The sequence below is a fragment of the Lynx rufus genome, unplaced genomic scaffold (assembly GCF_022079265.1).
Source record: "Lynx rufus isolate CCGP_SWC_20201006 ecotype Redwood Valley unplaced genomic scaffold, mLynRuf1.p SCAF_5, whole genome shotgun sequence".
In the NCBI taxonomy this organism is placed as follows: Eukaryota; Metazoa; Chordata; class Mammalia; order Carnivora; family Felidae; genus Lynx; species Lynx rufus.
The window spans coordinates 61,099,681-61,121,731 of record NW_025814867.1 but is presented as its reverse complement, the minus strand read 5'-3'; the positions used below and the strand labels follow the sequence as shown (position 1 = coordinate 61,121,731).

The 22,051-nt window shown below is 41.5% G+C and overlaps 1 protein-coding gene across 4 annotated transcripts in view; it reads left to right on the top strand.

Moving 5' to 3' along the window:
• Window positions 1-2,746: 2,746 nt before the first annotated feature.
• The window catches only part of GOLIM4 (golgi integral membrane protein 4), a 79,963-nt gene continuing 60,658 nt past the window's right edge, over window positions 2,747-22,051 (top strand). For all 4 annotated transcript variants that reach the window (XM_047099416.1, XM_047099415.1, XM_047099414.1 and 1 more), the window contains exon 1: window positions 2,747-3,033. In XM_047099416.1, the coding sequence (XP_046955372.1) occupies window positions 2,847-3,033 (187 nt within the window). In that variant the 5' untranslated portion in view covers window positions 2,747-2,846. The remainder of the gene's footprint in view (window positions 3,034-22,051) is intronic.

The following is a 22,051-nucleotide window of genomic DNA, read 5'->3' as shown; positions in this document are numbered from 1 at the left end:
AAGGTTCTCATTTTAATGGACTAAATACAATTGGTTAATATCACTTGTTTAAAGAGAATAAGAACTGGGGAAACTGGGTGGCTCAGTCTGTTAAGTGTGGGACTCTTGATTTCTGGTCAGTGTCGGGTCATGATCTCATGGTTCCTGGGACTGAGCCTCTCCAGGCTCTGTGCTGACAGAGCAGAGCCTGCTTGGGATTCTCTCTCTCCTTCTGCCCCTCTCCCCATCTTGTGCTCTCTTTCTCTCTCTCAAAATTAATAAATAAACATTAAAAAAAAAAAGAATGAGAACTTGACTTCTACAAAAGAAAGTGATAAAAAGAGCAGGATTCTAACCTGGATCTAATTCTGCTGAACTCCTAACTCTCTGCATGTCCTAGGTCCTACAGCCATCTGTCAGTTTAGTTTTTAATTTTAAAATTTTATTTAAATATAAATTAGTTAACAGACAGTGTAGTATCGGTTTCAGGAGTAGAACTCAGTGATTCATCACTTACAACACCCAGTGCTCATTCCAACCAATGTCCTTTTTAATGCCCTTCTTAATCCCCCCACCCAACACACCTTCTCCAGGAACCCTGTTGGTTCTCTACATTTAAGAGTCTCTTAATGGCTTGCTTCCCTCTGTTTTTATCGTATTTTTCCTTCCCTTCCCCTTTGTTCATGTTTTGTTTCTTAAATTTCACATATGAGTGTAATCATATGATATTTCACTTTCTCTGACAGCTCTCAGTCACTTTAATAAACTTTGGTTTCTTTACCAAAATGTGAGGCTAACCCTTAATCTGGGTGTGGTAAGTGATATAATAAATGAAAGTATTTTTGAAAAACATATTGTTCTATTGTAAGTTATTATTGATTAGGGAAAAACACATGACAGGCAAACTTAGTTTTCATGGTAGTATAAGTGTCATAGGCTAACTAGGTAGTAATTGAGGCTTATTTTATGGTTTTAGCATTCTCTCGTCTCAGAGTCTACCCAAAAATGTTCAGCACCAGGGACTGTCTTTACGTTTAATTTGGCTAAGCACATCTACCTTCATTTTGAGCACTCACTGGCTACTATTGATAGTGATAACTAAAATCTGGTTAGAATATCATAAAAATCATGCAGTATAAAGTAAGTTCCATGACACTACTGAGGCATTTGAGAAATAATTTACTTTCTTAGAAGTCAGGTCAAGAGCAAAAACAAAATTATCAACCTCAATTTTTTCCCTCTCTAGTACACAGAAAGAACAAAAGCAGTGTTCTCTTTGAATTAGATTTCTTTTTTGAAGAGGTTTGTGGTTAAGTTTGTTTTACTCTGTTTTACATAGGGAACCTTTGTTGGCCTTTAAAGTGTAATTTACCGATGTAACTGATGTATTTCTGCCACCGATCAAACAAATGCATGTGACGAAACGTATGCATACTTATTTCAGCCTCTGAGATTTATCTTTAAGTTATTCTGTTTGGAAGCTGGGGGGAAATATGAGGTCACTTCTTTCCCCTCTGCCAAAGGCAAGCTCATTTCCCCAATCCACACGGACAGTTGAGCAGTAAGTAGCGCGTTAGCGTACGTGAGTCCCCCAGACCGTGTCTTGCCATCAGCGGGCACACACGCATTCACCCTAGCCCCCGGGTTGGGGCCAGAGTCCATCCGCAAGGCTTCTCCAGTTCGGCTACGCAGATTATGCTGACGGTGTAGCTATCCCGTGTGTCTGCCGCATCTGCCCACTGGCTAGAGAAAGAAAGAACGGGTATTCGGTCGAGCGTAAGCAGCTGCTTTCACCCACTGCCCCCCCTAACATGCACTGTACTCCTCTCCCCACGTGCGTTCACACACACACACACACACACACACACACACACACACACTCTCACCTGCACTCACACACGTGCGCACCGTACCTCGCCCAGCCGCAAGCCGGGACACGTCACCCGCGCACCCCACCTCCCGGGCCCTGGCTCTGCGGCCTCTCCCCATCCACCCGCACTCCACGTGGGCGCACCCCGGCGCCAGGCGGCCGCTCTGCCCACGGAGCCCCTCGCCGGCCCCCGGGGTGGGAGGGAAGGCGCGGCCCCGGGGTCGGACGGACAAAGCGGGCGTCCAATCGAGCCCCGCACTGCCTCCCCGAAGGGAGGGAGCGGAGGCTCGGACGGGCCCAATGAGCGGGGAGCCCGAGTGGGACTTCCTCCCGGAATCCCGTTGGCCAGAATAGCGGGGCCGTGGGTGACACGTAAGTTGGGTGGGAGGCGGCGGCGGCCGAGGTTGGGCAGCCCGGTCAGTGACACCGGCCCGCCGTCCCCCCAAACCCAGAGGGGCCAGCCGGCCCCCGCCCATCCACCGACTCCGGCGGGCCGCGCGCGGAGACGCCGCCTGGAGCCGCGTCCTTTTGTTGGGCGCGTACCCCCTCCTTTTGGTGGCAACAAAGTCGCGCAGCGGGAGCCGCCGCGAGGGGGCGGGGAGCGGCCGGGGCGGGACTCCGAGCGCCGCCGGGGGCAGCCGAGCCAAAAAGTGGGGAGGAGGAAAAAAGGCAGGCGGCGTCTGGGGACCGGCGCGGGCACGGTCCGCTCGGAAGTATGCGGAGGGCCCCTCGCCGGGCCCGGGCACTCGCGGAGAGCCAGCCTCGCAAAAGTTTGGCGTCCGCTGCCCAGGCGGCGTCGATGGCTGCGCGCCCCACGGCGCGCGGGGGCTGAGCGGGCGCCACTTCCCCTCGGGCCCCGCTTTTGTGTCTCGCGTCTCCTCCTCATGCTGCGTCCGGCCACCTCCTGCGGCGGCCGCTGCTGAGACGCTCGCTCCGCAGAGGGGAGGAAGGGACGGCGGCGGCGGGGGCGGCCGCGGCGCGGGGTCCAGGCGGGACTATGGGAAACGGGATGTGCTCCCGAAAGCAAAAGCGGATTTTCCAGACGCTGCTGCTGCTGACCGTGGTGTTCGGCTTTCTCTACGGCGCGATGCTCTACTACGAGCTGCAGACGCAGCTGCGGAAAGCCGAGGCGGTGGCGCTCAAGTACCAGCAGCACCAGGAGTCCCTTTCTGCCCAGTTGCAAGGTACGGTTAACGGGACGCGCGCGGCCGGTGGCTAACTTCGCCCCGCGCCTCCCGCCCCGGCTGGAAAAGTGGCTTTGGGGAAACGTTGGCCCAGCGGGTGCCACCGCTGACCATCACGGACCTCAGAGTTGAGCCCTGCAGGGCCGCCCGGGTCCTCAAAGTGTCAAGGGAGATGACATCCCCATCCTCCCGCTTCCTCCGGCGGTTACGTTTGAAATTGGTCGCTCAGAGGCTGGTCCCGCTGGGCGTTGGATGGGCCGGCGCACACTGAGCGCTTTACCCCAGTCCTTGTCAGTGGCCCAGCTGGAGTCCGGGCAGACCGACCAATAGCCCTTCCTCCGTGTCTGCCAGCCCATCCCGGAGAGGCACGGTCCTGGTTTGTGGGTATTTGCTTTGCAGTTGCCCTTGTCAGTAGTCTAAGAGATGGAGTTTGGCGGTGATTTCCCAAACCATGTTGTTTTTTCAAGGGAAATTTAGCCATGACCTAGCAGCCCAACTAAAGGCCCAGTAGAATGGAACCTGGTGGTTTCTATTAATTTAATAGGGTGACTTTAGAGATGTTGGAGGTATTGGAAAAGTCCACACTGCCGCTGTTCACCATCCCCCCGATATGTTTTGGAGGGAAAAAGTTTGTCTTCCTGCGAAACTTTTAGTTTAATACAGAGATAGGTAGGCGTGTGTGTTGGGGGTGGGGGTGGGAGGTGGTACTTTACAGTTAGCCTTGAGAAGTCCAAGGAGAGAGATAGAATTTTTCAGTTTATCAGATACAGTAAACACAACTTGAGCAAGACCTGCAGAAAGATTTAAAGTTTCTACCCTTCTATTTTAGAATCTCCTTTAATGTAAATTTCAGAAACATAAATGATGCATGACTGCAAAGTAAGCGCGATGTGGCCTTAGAGCATAGTCATCCTGTATATACTTTTAGAAAGCTTTTACTTGTACTTGTGTGTAGTTTTCGATACTTATGTAGTCCTCTCCCCAAGCAGAAAATAATAGTAGAAAGCTGTGAGCAGTGAAATGTTGACAGTCTTTGCTGATGATGCAAATATAGCTAATTTCGTATTACTGGGAAAATATAAGCTGGATGGATGTTTCTGTCAGTGTATCTGTATATAAATATGAAACAGATGCCTTTTCGTGGCTTCAGCTATTTTGAGTGTTTTCTAGTAAAAAAAAAATTAAAACGAGAGAAAAGGACATGCAGCTGATTGCTTGGTCTTATTTTCTCTTCCCAACTTAGAAGAAAAGGAATTATTTTTAGCTTACTGAAGCTGCATAGCCACAGGCAGTGAAAATATGTGAGCTGGGTTTGGCTCAAAAGGAAAACCTGTTTTGGTGCAGACTTGGGCTAAGAAAATTTTTCTTTAAACTTGTTGGTATTTACCCATGACTTATTGTTGGTGTATGAATTCTGGATATTTATGTATTTACTTAGAAGACATCAGTGGCTTCCTGTGAAGTTCAGCGCAGTTAGACAAAGGGGGAAATTTATGATCTAATACTACAAGGGCAGGACTGGATTTTCACACATGTGGCTGGAAGGGGCATGTGTGGTGGATTTTATGAGGTTGTTACCTTGGTCTCTGAACTTAGGAGACCCATGTGAACGTACACTGTCAAGTTAACCAATACCTCCTCAGCACTGCACGGTGCCTGTCGCTCATGAGGGGATCAATATATATTTATTCAGTCAACAAAGGAAATTATTCTGAACAGTAGTGAGAAAGTTAATCCCATGCATTTTTGTCTGCCCTCTTGGCCTTCACTTCCCTGTCTCTGCTTTTTGAAACAAAACAAAACAAAACAAAACAAAACAAAACAAAACAAAAGTAACCAAACATTTTGCCCAAGCCCAAGGAGAGCATTTACCTTCGCAGCCAAAACTGGAACTGATTGACTGAGGCCCTGATTTCTGAGTCGTGGCCTGTATTTGCAGTATTTAGTTTTGAAAATCAATCTCAATTTCTTTTCTCCTTTTATTGGCTGCCTTTTGGTGAAAATTGTGGAGGAGAGTGGTGGTAAGTGGTGATACAAGTCCATTCAAATATACAACATTTGTTTTGCAGTAGGAGATGAAAAAATGTAGCTAGTTTGAGTAGCTTTAAAGTCTATTTCTTAATGTACCCTTTTGCCATTTCCTCTTGAGTTGTGGTGCTGGAACAATTACAATATGATCATCCCTGAAGCATTATTTCCCAGGCAGGCCACATGATTGACTCCTATAGCGTTTATTTTGGATTTCACATCTGCAGGTCATTTAATGAAGGTTTTCTGACGTTAGCATCTTTTGCTTCCCCAATGACAAATGACATTTCACTCAGCAGCGCTCTGTTGTACCACCTGCATAGATTTGTTTTGAGGGCATTAGGCTCTCCATTCTCAGAACTTGTTTAGTTAAGTGAGATCTCTTGACCTGGAGTGGATTAAGATCAGAGTTAATTATGAGTGGCCTCTTTAAAAAAAAAAAAAATGACTCTTGAAATGTTTAAGTAGTTTGGCCCTGTAATCTGAAGGTATACATTTGTTAAGTGAGCATATTTAGGTCATCTTCAGTTTAAGAATGGGTCGTACTCCAGAGATTATTTTGAAAGTAGGTTATGTCTAACTCTAAGTACATTTTGTAGTAGACCAGTTCCTTAAATAGGAGATGGTGAGGGGCGACCTGGGGAAAGTTCCAAGACTAGGCTACCTCCTGTCCGGTAAAAACAAATGTCCAAGTCTGCCGGCCTATGTATCTATTTGCTTATCTATCTCCCACTTACACCACACATCAATTACCTTGAGCAGTGGGGCAGAGGTTACATATTGGTGGCAGAGGCAGCAGTTAACAACCTTTGACCAGCACAATGTTTACTTAACCTCTTACATTTAAAAAAAAAAAAAAACAACTGCTTTCAGGTGGGCCATGCACCATTCTCCGAGTCCATACACAGTGGTTCTTAGCTCTGACTGCCCATTAGAATCACGTGGGCAGCTCTCAGACCAACTAAGCCACAGTCTGTGGGAGTGAAACCCCTATGTCGTTCTCCCCAGGTGATTACAATATGCAGCCAGGGTTGGGAACCACAGCCCTATTTTTTTTTTTTTTAAGTTTATTTATCTTTGAGAGAGAGAAAGCGTGAGTGCCTGTGAGGCTGAATGGGGGAGAGGCAGAGAGGGAGGGAGAGAGAGAATCCCAAGCAGGCTCTACACTTAACAGTGCAGAGCCCAGTGCAGATACACCGAGATCATGACTTGAGATACACAAGATCTTGAGATACACAAGATCATGACTTGAGCCGAAGTTGGACACTCAACCGACTGAGCCACCCAGGTGCCCCCACATCCCTATAATCTTAAAACAGCTGTATCACACATTACTTTACTTTTCTGGCCATAAAGACACTTGAGGGTTTTGTTGTTGTTGCTTTTACCCAGAGCATGTGATTCAGATACTAACCCTGCAACTTTCTGTGTGAACATGGCCCTCATTTTTCTTATGCAGTGGAGATTAGAATGACCTACTTCATCGGGATAATGTGAGGATAAAGTAATGAATCCTGTTAAGCTCCTAGGACATACTTGGCACATAGTAGGTACTGCTCATTAAAGATGATCTGTTATTATCATCATGGTCCCTGTTTGAGGTAGGATATTTCATTTCTCCTCTCCAGGTTTGTCATGGGTAAAAGTGTTCAAATTGGCAAAATCTGTTTTTATAATTAACTACCTCCTTTTATTGTACCTGACTGGACATCAAAGGAAACCGGTAAACGAACATAAATCCAAGTACTTTCCTCTGGAGAAGGGACCTTCACTGACGATTTAAACTTAGGAAATTAAAGTAGGGTTACTGATTAACTCCCTTCTGTGTCATATCAGATAAGAAGAAGGTGTAACTCCTAGTGGTAGGCAATAACCTTGTGCAATAGGATCTGGGATAGAGATAGAACTATTTAACTTTTTTAAAAATAGGGGCAAATAGCCCTCATTCCCGAAACACTGTGTTACATTATTGCAGTGATGGCAGGAAATCATCAAGAAAAGGTTTATATAATGTTTCCTGTTCTCCTGTTCCAGATGAGTATATCACAACTATTTAAAGTAAAAATGTGGTGCTTCTAAGGCTCATATTTTTATTCAAGTTAGTTGTTTCTTGCATTGTGTTCTCTTAACACAGGATGGCTTGCTAGCCTGAGCGTGAACAGATCACATTGGAACTGGTAACTTCTTTGTTTTCAGCCTACCCTGAATCCGCTTAAAAAAGAATAAAAGTCTTCTTCAGCTCAGGCCCAGTCTTTATTTATTATTTCATCTCCAGTGCCTGGTGCCTGGCACTCAGAAGATAGTAGGTCTACACCTTTGTGGTGTTTCCTGTCTGCTTACGAGTGTGCTTACTATGTGGTGGGCAGTGAAGTCTGGTAGATACAGGTTGAGGAGTCACAGCACTTGGGTTTCAAGTCTTGCTATCTTTTTTTTTTTTTTAACCAACAATTATTGAGTGGTTCCCAGAACTCAATAATTTAGACCCACAAGTGTGGGTTGTGTGTAGTTAGGTATACTCATTTTTAAGTGCTAAGTTGGGTCTCATAAACATCAACGAGATACTGTTTATTAAGTGAACATTTTCACTTAAAAAAATAGAGCAGAATGAAATACTCTTTAAGGTCAGTAGTTTTTATGTGTATGTAAAATCCTGCCTTAAAATGCATTCCCTGTTGGGGCGCCTAGGTGACTCAGTCGGTTAAACATCCACCTCTTGATTTTGGTTCAGGTCCTGATCTCACAGTTCATGAGTTCGAGCTCAGTGTTGGGCTCTGTGCTGACATTGAGGTGCCTGCTTGGAATTTTCTCTCTCCCTCTCTTTCAGCCCTTCCCCTGCTCACTCTCAAAATAAAAATAAACATTAAAAAAAATGCATTCCCTGAATAAAAGATGAAAGCTTTTAGATACTTTTTGAAAATCTATTTCAATTAAGCATTCTGTTATATATGTATATGATTTGCATAAGTTTGTGTTGTATGAGTCTACACTTTATGTCTGCCTTAGTCATCCCTGCAAATTGGAACACGTCCATATTGGTTGACTATATAAGCAATTTCTCATTATTTGTGAGCCTTTAGTTTAAGTCCCATATAGATCGGAAGTTTTCCCTGACTTCTTTATTCTCTCCTGTCATACCAAGGACGGTTACTTCTAGGGCTGGAACACAAGACAGGTTTCAGAGACCTAAGGAATCAGTGACTTGGAGTTGGGGAATCGACGTGCAGTGGGTTTGAGAGAAACTAGAAGAAGGCAGAGAGAAGAAAGGGGAGTGCTATCAGTTTATGACTTTTCAAAGCGTTGAGGAATATTCTTGCTCACATGTTTATGTCCTAAAAAGAAAGAAAGAGGGACTAGTGAAGGGCGATTGGTTTTGGCATCAGGTGCTGTTTGAATACAACTCTGGTGTTCACAGGTAGAGACCTTGAACAAGCAAGTGACGCCTCTGGACTTCAGTTTCGTCATGTTTAATTGGGAATAACAATGTCTAACTTGCACACTTAAGTAGATTATAAATAATACATCTGAAATGACTAGCAGGGATCCTGGAGCACATTACTATTGCATTTATTAGGTGGCTGGGACTACTGTTGCTGGATTAGCATTGAGCTGCTTTTTATTTTGCTCACTGTTTACATCTAGCAGGTAATAGCGTTATTAGTTATGGCCTAAATGTGGCTTTTGTCAGAGCTATTTGCCCAACTTGGCTGGAACTTTTACTTGACTTAAGACAGTCTCACTCTGTATTTTCTACTGTACTTTTTTTTTTCTTTTTTTTTTTTTTTGGCGGGGGGTGGGGAAGAAAAGACCTGAGTATGCTTTACATGGTAACAACTAAGAATTGTTGTTTTTCATTTTGACAGGTAAGTGTTTTTATTTTATCATTGAGGACAGAATATTTTTTGCTACTTTTGCCAGTCAGTGCTTTGTGACTTTTGTAGCTTTGGAAGTCAAAGTTATATGTAATACAACTTTACTTGAAGAGAAAAGTGGCAAACTGTATCTTCCTTTTGAGCACTGTTATTTAAAGTGAATTTATTTTGGGGCGCCTGGATAGCTCAGTCAGTTAAGTGTCATCTGACTCTTGGTTTTAGCTCAGGTTGTGATCTCACAATTTGTGAGTTTGAGCCCTGCATCGAGCTCTGTGCTGACAGCGTGGAGCCTGTCTGGGATTCTCCCTCTCTGTGCCCCTCTCCCGCTTGCTTTCTCTCTCTCTCTCTCTCTCTCTCTCTCTCTCTCACTGTCTCAATAAATAAATAAATAAATAAATAAATAAATAAATAAACTTAAAAAAAAACCTTTAAAAATAAAGTGAATTTATTTTGATAGAATTTTGAAAATTTATTTGAAGAAATTAAAATTTTTAAAAATACATAACATTTGTGGAATGTCTACCTGTTCAGGTGCTGTGCTAAGCACGTTACATGCATTTTCTTATTTAACAGTGACATGAGCACTTTAATGTAAGTGAGCAATCTGAGGCTCAAGGGGTTAGTTAACTTGCTAGTGTCAAGGTCAAATCTAATGAAACTGAGCTTTGAACCCTAACGCAACTTCCCAGCCGTGTTATTTCCACAGTACTCCATTGCCCTCAAAATTATTTTAGTGTTTCTCATGACAATATTAATGGTTTTGAGAAAGTAGGTTAGGTGGGTTGTCACATGAAGAGTCAAGATAAAATTTAGAATCAGAAATATCAGTGTGATTATTTGATGCAGCATTTCCAGAGTGTAGGACATTTGCTGCTGTTACAGAAAGGAATTTTGGTTGATTTGGAGTTGATTTTAGGTAGTATCCAGCTGCTGCATTAAATAATGTTGAATCATATAATAAAGACCTCAGATTCTTTTGAATTTGCTTTCAGTGTTTTCTTGACAAGTCAAGTAGAAACTCTCAGTTTCATGCTAGAATCTCTCTCATAGATATAGTTACCCATTTGTTTTTCTCAAAGAGAGCAGACTAGGACAACCAACAGTTTGATAGCTAGAATCTAATAATTGTTTTTTTCATATTATTATGTTTAAATTTTACAGTCACTGTCCATTAATGCCATGTAAATCATATTTTTCATTTACAAGGTAGTAGTGTATTTTTTTTTTTTAGTAAGTTTGTTTTAGGGGAAAATGTGAAATTTGTCAACCCAAAGTGCCTATACAGGTTTTGCATACATAAAGTAAGAAGTCATGTTTGAGTACCTGAGTGTCTGTAGTTCAGGACTGCATTAACCGATTGACTCAGATACAGACATTGAATTTTACAGTTAAGAAAACAGTCTTGAAGCAGGTGAATCATTTATCATGTATCTCAAGCTAAGCCCACGTGTCCTGTGTTCTGACTTCCAGTACAACATAGCATTCCCCTCCCGTGCTCTCCTGTCACTGGAGACCAGCACACTCTTCTCAGTTCCAGCAGAAATGGGCGTTGCTATTTTTAAACAATGCTATGTATTTCTGAATGGCATATTTGTGTTCTTTGTTTTTCTTGGCCAGTGGGTGCCTATCCAGAGGACATGCCAGTTATATTGGCTTTTGCTAATAAACCTCACTAATAGCCTGGAGGGATGTGGGCATGAAATAAATTGCTCTTTAAAATAGTATGACATTTTTAAAAATAATGCCTTAACTGTTTTTCATATATAAAATGTCACAATATGATAGACTGTGAATAGAAAAGTAAAAAACGGGCTGTCATTCTGAAGGATAAGGCATTATGGAACATTTGAATGACACTGTTTCTGTTGAGAGTGAGTTTAAGAAAAATATATAATCATTTTAGGAGAGCTGAACATTTCATTTCCCATTTCACATGCCATTTAAATCCCTTCTTTAAGTGGAACTTTGTTATAAACAACAACAAAAATGTGTAAATCAAGATATTTAAGAGAGCTTTGACATTGTATGGTCTCAACACCAGCTATGATGCTATGAAATAAATATTCTAAACAGATTAAAATTGGATAGGTGTTGCTTCTGTATTTGGTTAGCATTTATTTAGTTTTACATCAGTGAGATTAAATCTATAATCTATTAATCTCTCAATCTATTAACACACATGAATTCTTAAAAGGATTTTATATCCTTTTTAAAGGTTTGATGCTATAAAACATGTTAATTTGCACTGATGTCAGGCATCATTTTCATTAAAAGATGAAAAATAAATGGTCTTCACTATATAGGTGAGCATCAGCTCTAAATCCAGAAGTCATCTACGTTTGACCTGGGTGTGAGTGGGGCTCCTCAGGTATAGTTCCTCAAATATAGTTCCTCGTCATCTGTAGATCTGTGAAACTATGGAGTCAGGATATCTGACCTCAACACAACCAACATACAGCAATGATGCAGGCATAAGATACCTGCATGCTCTTGGTCAAAAAAGAATAAGATTTGTGGTAGGTAAGAGTCACTGGCCCATAGCAGTTCTGAAATCCTGCTAAGCAGAAGTTTCCTGACGAAGTTTCCAGAGTTGGGGATAATTCTCCATGGCTCTTCATTCTACTCCTTGGGCTATTGGCTCCCCTCTCTGAGTCGTCTTTCCCTTCTTATGAAAGGTGGCACGTGTTTTGCAGCTGAAGTTTTTGTTTTTGTTTTTAATGTTTATTTTTGAGAGAGACCACAAGTGGGGGAGTGGCTGAGAGAAAGGGGAACAGAGGATCCGAAGTGGGCTCTGAGCTGACAGCAGCGAGCCTGATGTGGGTGTTGAATTCACTAACAAGTGAGATCATGACCTGAGCCGAAATTGGACACTCAACCAGCTGAGCCACCCAGAAGCCTTGCAGTTGTTTTCTCAGCCTGCTTCCTGCCGGTAGGATTTGGGGGATTTATGGCGGTTTTTCATTTAGCACAGTCTGTTCCTTTCATTCTAAAATGGCAGAGTTTCTGCTGATAAAATCCTCTTAAAGCTTTTGTCAGTCCCCTTTGAAACTCGTTAGGGTTTACTCAGTTAGACAAAGATCATACCCCCGTATTTCTTAGAGATAAATCTTTCCTTACCTTGGGCTTCTGCTGAGACAAGGGATAGGCAGTGCCCTTTAACTTTCCAAAGGCCTGCTGAAAGGATCGCTGAGTCACGGTCTTAAGCTTTTAAGAGACCCTGTGGTACAACTGAAAAGCTCATTAGGAGGCTACATTTCCAAGGTCTTAACAGGAATTTCTGAAGCCACACTCTCTGTCTCATCTTTATTTTATTTTTATTTTTTAAATGTTTATTTTTGAGAGAGAGTGTGAGTAGGGGAGGGGCAGAGAGAGAGGATCTGTCAGAGGCAGAGGATCCGAAGTAGGCTCTGCACTATCAGCACAAAGCTTGATGTGGGGTTTGAACTCACGAACGTTGAGATCATGACCTGAGCTGAAGTCAGATGCTTAACCAACTGAGCCACTCAGGTGCCTCTCTGTCTCATCTTTAGACCATTTTTTTTTTTCCTGGCAGTTCCTTGGAATTAATCTTTGTGTGGGAGCTGTTTCTTAGTGTTAGTATTGTTTGCTGTCCAGAGATGCTGAGAATTTTCAAAACCATCAAGTGGTTTGAAAACCATCAATTTTCAAAGCCTTCTTTTGGTTTAGTGGTCCTTCCCTCAATTTATCATCTCCCAGTTTACTCTAAGAAGAAACCAGGTAGCATCTCCAGCACTTTGCTGGGAAATCTCCACAGCTAAATTACCCAGTTCGTGCGGCACATTTTTTATTTCTCATACAACTGCAAGTGACCACATACAGGTCATGTAACTATATATAAGTGTGGGTATTGTTACACCTTCCACCACTACATAATTTACAATTTCCAAGAAAATTTTCTCATTTTTATTTACGCCCTTCCTAGCAATCTCTTCAAAGTCCAAAATTCTGTGAATAGTATTTTTAAAGCACTTTACATGTTGACTCATGCTCTTAAGTCCCATCACACAGTTCTGAAGCTGTTCCCACCTTTCAGATTTTTGTTATTGCAGTACCCTACCTCCAAAATCTGTATCGGTTATCCTGTTGCATAGCAAATTATCCTCAAACTGAATTGGCTTAGAACAAAAAATGTTATCTCACAGTTACTATAGGAAAGGAATCTGGGCTTAGCTGGATGATTTTTTTAAAGATATCTCATGATGTTGCAGTAAAGCTGCTGACCAGGGTTGTAGTCATCTCAGAAATTAACTGGGGTTGAAGGATCTGCTTCAGAATTCACTAATGTGATCATTGGCAGGCCTCAGAAGATCCGCTTTTAATCTTGCTCATCTGGGCCTTTCCATAGGACTTTCTGCAGTTCCACTGTGGAACTTAAAAAAAAAAAAAAAATGAAAGCTGGTTTCCCCCAGGGCAAGAGATCCAAGGGAGAACTAAAGAATGTGCAAGAACCTAAGATGAAAGTGAAAATATTTTAATAACCTCAACCTTGAAAGTGATAACCCATCACTTCTGCCATGTTCTGTTCATTAGACTTGAATCACTAAGTTCAGTCCATGTGCAAGGGAAGGGGCTTGTGAAGGCATGAATAACAGAAAGTGGGGGTCATTAGGGTCCCCTTAAGCAGCTGCCTACCAGGTGAGAATGTCATTGTTGTCATTGTTGGCAGTATCATTACCAATTCATCATAAACGAAAAGTCACTGAGCACTTGCTATGTAGCAGGCACTGCTCTGAATTACTTTCTTGGATTATCCGACATAATTCTTTTGTAAAAATGCATTACTACATATTTAAATGTGATTTATTATTTAATTTGAAGTATATTAGCAGGAAGTGGCATTTGAAATCATGGCACTGTGGAGAGAAACTCTCGTGTTTAAACCATTTGACCTGTAATGATTGAAATTAAAAGAGTTGCAGGTGACTCTCTGAAGTGTAAACCCAGCTAGTAAGCTGCCGAGGGAAATCGCGGAGTGGAAGGCTCATGTCCTTGAGGAGTTTCAAAATCCATTGACAATATGTGTAATGTTTTCACTCCTACAATTGACTGTATTTCTTTGGCAGGTACGTAGGAAGGCAGTGCAGTGTGTTTGTTCATATATTTTTACTTCTGATTGTTCCTTCTGCTTTTATAGACTGCAGTCTTTGACAAAAACCTTGTTATTTGGTAATCAGAAGATAAATTTTTGAGGAGTGAGTTTTATGGTCTTAGAAAGATAAATACGTTTGATTTAAAGAAAGAACATTAACTGCATGATTAGTGATTTCAACTCGTTCGTTGGTCTCTACTTTGGAAGTCAAGTGTAAAGATTGAAATATAAGATTATTCTTCCGTAATATTAAAAAGAATAACAATAGACTGTAGCATTTTATGAAAAAGTCATTAAATAATGTTTCCTGAACAATCATTCCAAAATTCATAGTATGACCTCACCCTTCTTAACATATTTTAGCTATTAGAAATACAAGATCAATATTTCTAGTTTCCATTTGCCTTCCGTTATATTCTCTAAGAGATTAGATTAGGAAGTGAGTAGAGAATGTCTTGTCAAAATATGAAGCCATGTTCCATTCAAGAATCAAGGACAGTTCTTTCTTGCCAGAGAAGTTGCTGTTGACTTTCTGTGGAATCCATGACTCTTCCTGCCCCATTGCTATCAATGTGGGTACTCGATTGCTGCCATGATATCCACTGTCAATTCTGGGTTGCCATGGACTTCTTTTCCTTTGTGATATTCACATGCATACTGTTAAGTCCTCACGATATGTGGTCTTTGTTCTATGTTCCAAAAACCAAAGTGTGAAAAATTCACTACATATTCTACGATGTAGTACTAACATGTGCAGTGTGGTTCTTAGGGTTGCATATTGTTTTGTTTTGTTTTTCTCATATATCTTTTGCTCCATTGGTTGATTAACATCCATTTAGGTTAAGCTAGAGGGTGCACTCTGCTGTGAGACTGTCCAAGGAAGCAGTAGCTACTAACCTAGTTAGCTAGAATGATGCTTTTGTGTGTGCATGTCAGACTCCTTATTTAAACCCCAAGAAGTCTTCATCGCAGGATCCCATAGTAGCAATACTTGGAGTACAGGCTGAGCCTTTAAAGAAAGACTGTTTTGTTTTATTGTAGGCCTCCAGCTGTTTTCACAACTGCCTCCTACCCAGCAACAACTCATTCCTAAGGCCATATTTTGTGTCTCATCTGTGACCCTCTCTTTAAGGGTGGCATTTGCAATATGGGATCCATGGGGGTCCAGGAACTTTCTGAAAATATATGTCCATTCTGTATATGTGCCTTTTTCTAAGACAGAAGCCATAGCTTTTATCAGATCCTCAAAGCATCAGTGACCTAAAAAAGGTTAAGAACCACAGCTTCAGGGCAAATTCCTTCTTCTGAGGTCCTTTCAAGTCCATCTTGGAATTTGAGCTCCCTTGGTCCTACCGGATGAATCCTCTGGAAAATGGCTGAATTTGTAATGGGGTGGTCAGTGCTCACTGCTATTTCCCTAAAGCCCTAACCCACTCCACCCCTCTCAAATTTGAGATTGCTTATTAGGGATTTAAATGGTATTTAATAAATTGCATTCCTGGGGCGCCTGGGTGGCGCAGTCGGTTGAGCGTCCGACTTCGGCCAGGTCACGATCTCGCGGTCCGGGAGTTCGAGCCCCGCGTCAGGCTCTGGGCTGATGGCTCGGAGCCTGGAGCCTGTTTCCGATTCTGTGTCTCCCTCTCTCTCTGCCCCTCCCCCGTTCATGCTCTGTCTCTCTCTGTCCCAAAAATAAATAAACATTGAAAAAAAAATTTAAAAAAAAATTGCATTCCTAGAATTCACTAGTAATTATTTGTAAATAATAAAAAAAATGCCTTGCAATTACATGAGAAATTTATACCTTCCAAATTACTTTATATTCATGATACCATTTGGTCCTGGAGGAACCCAATGATATAGAGAAAAGCAATATTCTATGTTATTACCATTTTAAATGTGAGGAAACAGAAGTCACACAGCATGACGATGACATGCTTGGGGTTAATGCTCAAATTGTTTGAATCCTAATTCGGGGCTTTTAGTTATCCTCGGTTTCCAAGGTTCCCTCACCCTGGAATTGAAATGAGATTCTAACAATATTCACAAAACAGTTTCTGACTTTACCTCCTTAGAGGGAACTCTATCCTTTTTAGATGCTGCCAAAAAGTTCAGAATATTCCCAGATGATGACTCACCTGAACATGAGAACTAGTCTCCTTGGAGTCGACCTACCACCGTAACGGAAACAATGAGAGTTTGTCCAACTGATGTATGGCAAGCCAGTACAAACTGACACTGGGCTTTTGCAGTGAAGGAAGATAGGCTATTTACTGGTGTGGCATCACTCAGGAGAATGGGGAGCTAATGCCCAGACAGAAGTTTGGAACTCGCAGATTGCTTGCAAGTGAGGGTTTATAAGGACAAAACCGGGGACAGAGATCTGAGGAGGTAGACAGTGTTGATTGGAGGCCCGTGAGGTCATGTTAGCAGATGTTACTAAATAACTTATGACGCCACTTCATCTGGTCCCCTAGAGGTCTGTTCCATCTCCAGAGACTTGGAATCTGAGAAGTATTTTTGTTCTGTATGCAAGAGCTTTCATTAGTGCTGATTAACTACTTGTCCTACAGGTTCCTCTGAATGATAAGCAACCATTCCTATCCCTTGAGCCTAGGCTTATGTGTTCCTAGATCATCTGGTGCTGCCTGGAGGTGACATAACCTCTAGTGTTCATTGTTAATCTGAACTGACAGGATAAATTCCAGCTTCACCACTCCCCACCTCTCCCCATCTTCTTGTCCACAGAAGGTACTGATAGCTGCTCAAGCCGCTGCTTCCTGCTTCACCCCTGCAGCTTTCTCCATTGTCTTTGGCGCATTACCTTTTTTGTTTTTGGACCTTACATACCCTGGAGGATCCAAGCAGGCTTCATAGAGACTGGGTCCCACCCAGGGCAATAAGAGTGATATGTGATATACTTGTCTACGTTACCCTTTCTATCTCTGGCACATTGTCATTGATCCAAAATTAGGGTCTTAGGCTGACCCTTACCTTAGGATAATTCTTTTTTAGACTCTTCTGCATCCTGGGGTGTAGACTGAGCTTAAGCTCACACTGGGGATTCTGCTTTCACCAGAGGCTGTCACCCCCTGATAGCATCTGTAGCTTCACCTTGACCTCACAGTGGGGGGAAGAGGGGGGTGCGGGGGCAGGGGTTTGAATCTCACCACTCAAATGACTCTCCAGCTGTGCTTTTTAGCTTCCAGATGTAGAAGTCAAATCACTCCTAAATAAATCATAGATCGGTAGAGCAAGAAAGAATGTTTATAGAACCCAGGTTGCAAAGAGTAGCATGTGGCCGTGTTTTGGTTTGTCCCACACAGTGCTCTGAAAAATTTCACAGTAGTTGTCTACCATGGAAAAAGAAAGATGTTTTTTTGCAAATATCCAGGTTTCTTACTTTGTTTAAGAAGTCCAAAGATCCCTTCACATAGGTCTGCATTCCTGCATAGTGAATGGCCCACATTTTGGTTGGGGCATGTGGGCTTCAGTTGGCAAAAATTCCACTGGGAATTCTGTATCTCAAATAATAACTTGTTTAGTTTATCAGCAAAGAAAGTGAGCCTCCGAGACATGGAATGACCTGACAATGGCGCTGTCCAATATGGTAGCCACCAGTTGGTCGTGTGTGGCAGAAGCATTAAAATGCAGCTGCTGTGACTGAGGAACTGAATTTTAAACTTTAATTTAAATTTTAGAAGTTAAGACTAAAGCACGGTGAAATATTTTTCTATAGAACGTGACTTCATTGTTTTGGTGGCACTACATTTCAACGAAGTGCTGTGTACATTAGGTATTATTGGTGTATTTCAGTGCACATATACTTCTTTTTAAAATGTGGCTACTAGAGGGGCGCCTGGGTGGCGCAGTCGGTTAAGCGTCCGACTTCAGCCAGGTCACGATCTCGCGGTCCGTGAGTTCGAGCCCCGCGTCGGGCTCTGGGCTGATGGCTCAGAGCCTGGAGCCTGTTTCCGATTCTGTGTCTCCCTCTCTCTCTCTGCCCCTCCCCCGTTCGTGCTCTGTCTCTCTCTGTCCCAAAAATAAATAAACGTTGAAAAAAAATTAAATAAAAAAAAAATAAAATGTGGCTACTAGAAATTCAAAAATTACAGATGTGATTCACAGTGTGTTTCTGTTGGACAGTGCTGATCTGACAGAGCTCACACAGCTTACTGGTGGGCAGGTCTGGAATTTGCCAGCAGATATCAATGGTTCTAACCATATTTTTTCTCCATTACTAAAGTAGTGTCCAATTTTTCTTCTAATTCTCAAAACTTTTTCTTTTTTTTTTTTTTTTTTTAATTTTTTTTAACGTTTTATTTATTCTTGAGACAGAGCACGAACGGGGGAGGGGCAGAGAGAGAGGGAGACACAGAATCGGAAGCAGGCTCCAGGCTCTGAGCGGTCAGCCCAGAGCCTGATGCGGGGCTCGAACTCACGGACCGCGAGATCGTGACCTGGCTGAAGTCGGACGCTTAACCGACTGAGCCACCCAGGCGCCCCCAAAACTTTTTCTATAATAACATACAATCTCACAAACTCCTATGGGAATTTTCCTAATTTGTACATGGTACATGATACAGAAGTGATTTTATGTAAAAGAAACTTAGCTCTGTATATTATCAGCGATTTTATAATAAAGGTAACTTTAAAGATAACAAAATTAATATTCATGATATATAAAGACTTAAATTTTTTTCTCAGTGACACTGACCACTTAATATTCTCTGAATTATTTGTGTAAGAAAATAATTTTTAATACATCGAAAACAACATTGTATTTGATTTAGGCACAGATGTATATTAAGATGTAGTCTAAAATTAGTTACGTATTATAACTCTAAAGTTGGAATTACTTTTAGACTTGTTATATCGAGTTCTTATATTTGACATAGAAAGACTTTGTAGATAAAATATTAGCAAATAGCTCAGTGGAATCTAACGCCTCTTTATTTGACATTTTAGTTGTTGAACTGTGAATTGTAACTTACATACATACATAAAAGTTCACAAATTGTAAGTCTCCAGCTTCATGAACTTTCACAAACATGTCTGTGTAGCCAGCAACCGAATCAAAACACATAACAATACCAGCAGCCCAAAGTTACCTGGAGCCCCTTCAAGTCACTGACTGCCCCTGATCCCCTATGGATAAGAACTGGATTAACTTGCTCTTTATTATTGTATATATAAGGGAAATCAAACAATATATACTCATATATACTCGTGTCCGGCTTCTTTTGTTTAATATTGTTTTGAGATTCCTCCACGCTGTTACATGTAGTTACAGATTATTCATTTCTGTTAGTATGCCATTCAAATTTATTTATTCCTCTGTTGATGGACATTTGGGTAATATCAATTGCTGCTGCTATGAATGTTCTGGTTCTTTTACCGGTTTTAGGGCTAGCAGCTCCTTGATGTGCTCAATGACTGTTTTGAGTAAGATAATCCCAATTAAGGACTATTTTGAATGCATTTGCAGCATCATTATTATTGCACATCTACTAATGCTAATTTAATATTCCTATGCATTCTGTCTACAAGCACTGGTTTATTATCAGTAAAAATTTTAAAATAGAACCCAAAGTAAAAACAACTATACCTTAAAGTTCAGGACACAAGCATTGGTATCATTGTTCAGCCAAGTATAAGCTGCCCATGGGACTGCCTGGATAGGAACTGGCTTATTTGTTTCCATGTTAACCACCATTCATGCTCATTTGATCCATTCTTTTTCCATTTTTTAAGTAATTTATTTTACAGCAGAAACTACAACAGGCTCAATTACTGCCTTTCACTAAATTAATTTCCTGAAACATATTGGCAATCCCGCTAGTTTGGAAACACCGCCTTGCTCTGGAAAGGTATAAAGTACAACAGCACTTTGGGGAAGTGTTATGGAGTTAACTCAGATAAGTGGTGGGTAGTTGAACTAGTCTTAAGATTCCTTCTGAGCTAAAATTTTGTGATTTTTAAATTCTGAGATGCTAGCTTAAGTGAACAGTAATGAAAATAAGAATCATCTGTAGCAACTCCTACTTATCAACTTATTAATACAGTTTTCACAGTACAGCTTTGCTTTAATATATATAAGTGGCAGAAAAGACAATGACATTCGTGAAATTGATCCATGAAAATCTCATCAGTATTACTTTTATGACTTGTGATAACTGAACTTGTGTTAGGTTGTACTTTATCTTCACTGAGATTATGACAGAAAAAATTAACTAATAAAATATCTGTAAACATGGGGTACCTGGGTGGCTTGGGCGGTTGAGGTCGGACTCTTGACTTCGGCTCAGGTCATGAACTCTCAAATCGTGAGTTCAAGCCTTGCATTGGACTCTGCGCTGACAGCTTGGGATTCTGTCTCCTTCTCTCTCTCTGCCCCTCCCCCGCTTGCTCTCTGTCTCTCTCAAATAAAAATAAAATCCATAAATAAAATCTACCCCACTTTTAAAAACAACAGATTTTTGAATCAGGAACATGAAAAAATATCCTCCTAACCCAAGACATTAACAGGTGATTCCCATCTACTTTCAGACCGACCCTGAAAATACTAGTACTCAAAAGTAATAAAATTGCATGTATTAAAACGTTTTTCGGCACAGAGCCCAACTTGGGGCTCGAACTCACAAACTGCAAGTTCATGACCTGAGCTGAAGTTGGATGCCTAACCAACTGCGCCACCCAGGCGCCCTTAAAACCTCTTTCAAGATTGTTGCTAATTCATACTGGCTTCTCCTCTAAACACTGGTTAGTTCACATCTGCGAGTTTTTGATGGGAAGCTATTCAGAAACTTCTCAACAAAGCAAAACAAAACAGAGAAAAAGATTCTAGAGTATATCAGACATTCAGGTGCTTTATGTTTGGTTCACTTGGAGGACTGGTAAATTATAGAAGCATCTGAGGTTACAAAATTATAACTTGGATTTCTTAAAATATAGTTTATTCAGTATATTATAGTTTATTGTAGAAATTACACTTCAGTTACAGAGCAAATGTCTGTTCATGACAACCTTTTTTCTTAAAAAAAATCATGTATAAAAATGATCTGATTTCTTTTTTTCCAAAATGGAAGATAGCCATAGCAAATGACCAGTAGTTTAGGGTAAGTAAATCAAGAAGGTGTGGTTTGATGCAGCTAATGTTACATGAGTAGCCATCTAAAGATACAGAGAGTCAATATACTACTTTTTGTTTTGTATCAGTTTCAAAATCTCAGTGGCTTACAACAAACAGTCACGTTCAAGTTCTGCAGTTTGGCTGTGGTTCTGTCATTGCAGACTGGGCTTGGCTGGGCCTGACTTGCCTGAGCCTAGATCTGGGCAACAGGTTTTTGGTGAGTTTCCAAATGCCTCCTTTCCACAACCTGCTGCTAAAAGGATTGCATCTACCTGGAGGTTTCCCTCTCAGTGGATTTACAAGAGCACAAGAAGGTAGGTGTTAACATACAGTGCTTCTTAGAGCCTGGGCTTGGAGCTGCCAAGCTGTCATTTTTGTCCACTTCTCATTGGCCAAACAAGTCACATGACCAGTCCCAACTTTAGTAGGTTAGAGTGCAGAAGAATACTCTGCCCTCAGCAGTAAGCAGTACATGCATGGCAAAGTGTGGATATAGTGGGGGAGTAAGGGGTGAGGGATTTAGAATAATGACTCCATCTACCCCATCCGTCAATTTCAAAATTGGTACAATGTGAGATAAAGGAAGAAAGCTGCTTTTGTTTGAAGAATCATTTTGCAGTGATTTGATGTAGACGTTTTAAAAGATTAACATGAAATCACATAATTTTAGTGATATTTTCGTATTTCCTGGAAAAGGGTTTAAGTTTATAACAAATGAGCACTTAGCATAAATCCTAAACAAAATGCAGTAGGTAAATATGTTCTCTTATGCAACAAACTTTTCCTGAAGCACCTACTGTCCACAGGCTTTCTTGAGGGATATAAATTTGATTATACAGGTGCCGCCTGCCATCAAGAGACAGAATGTAAATGAACTATCCA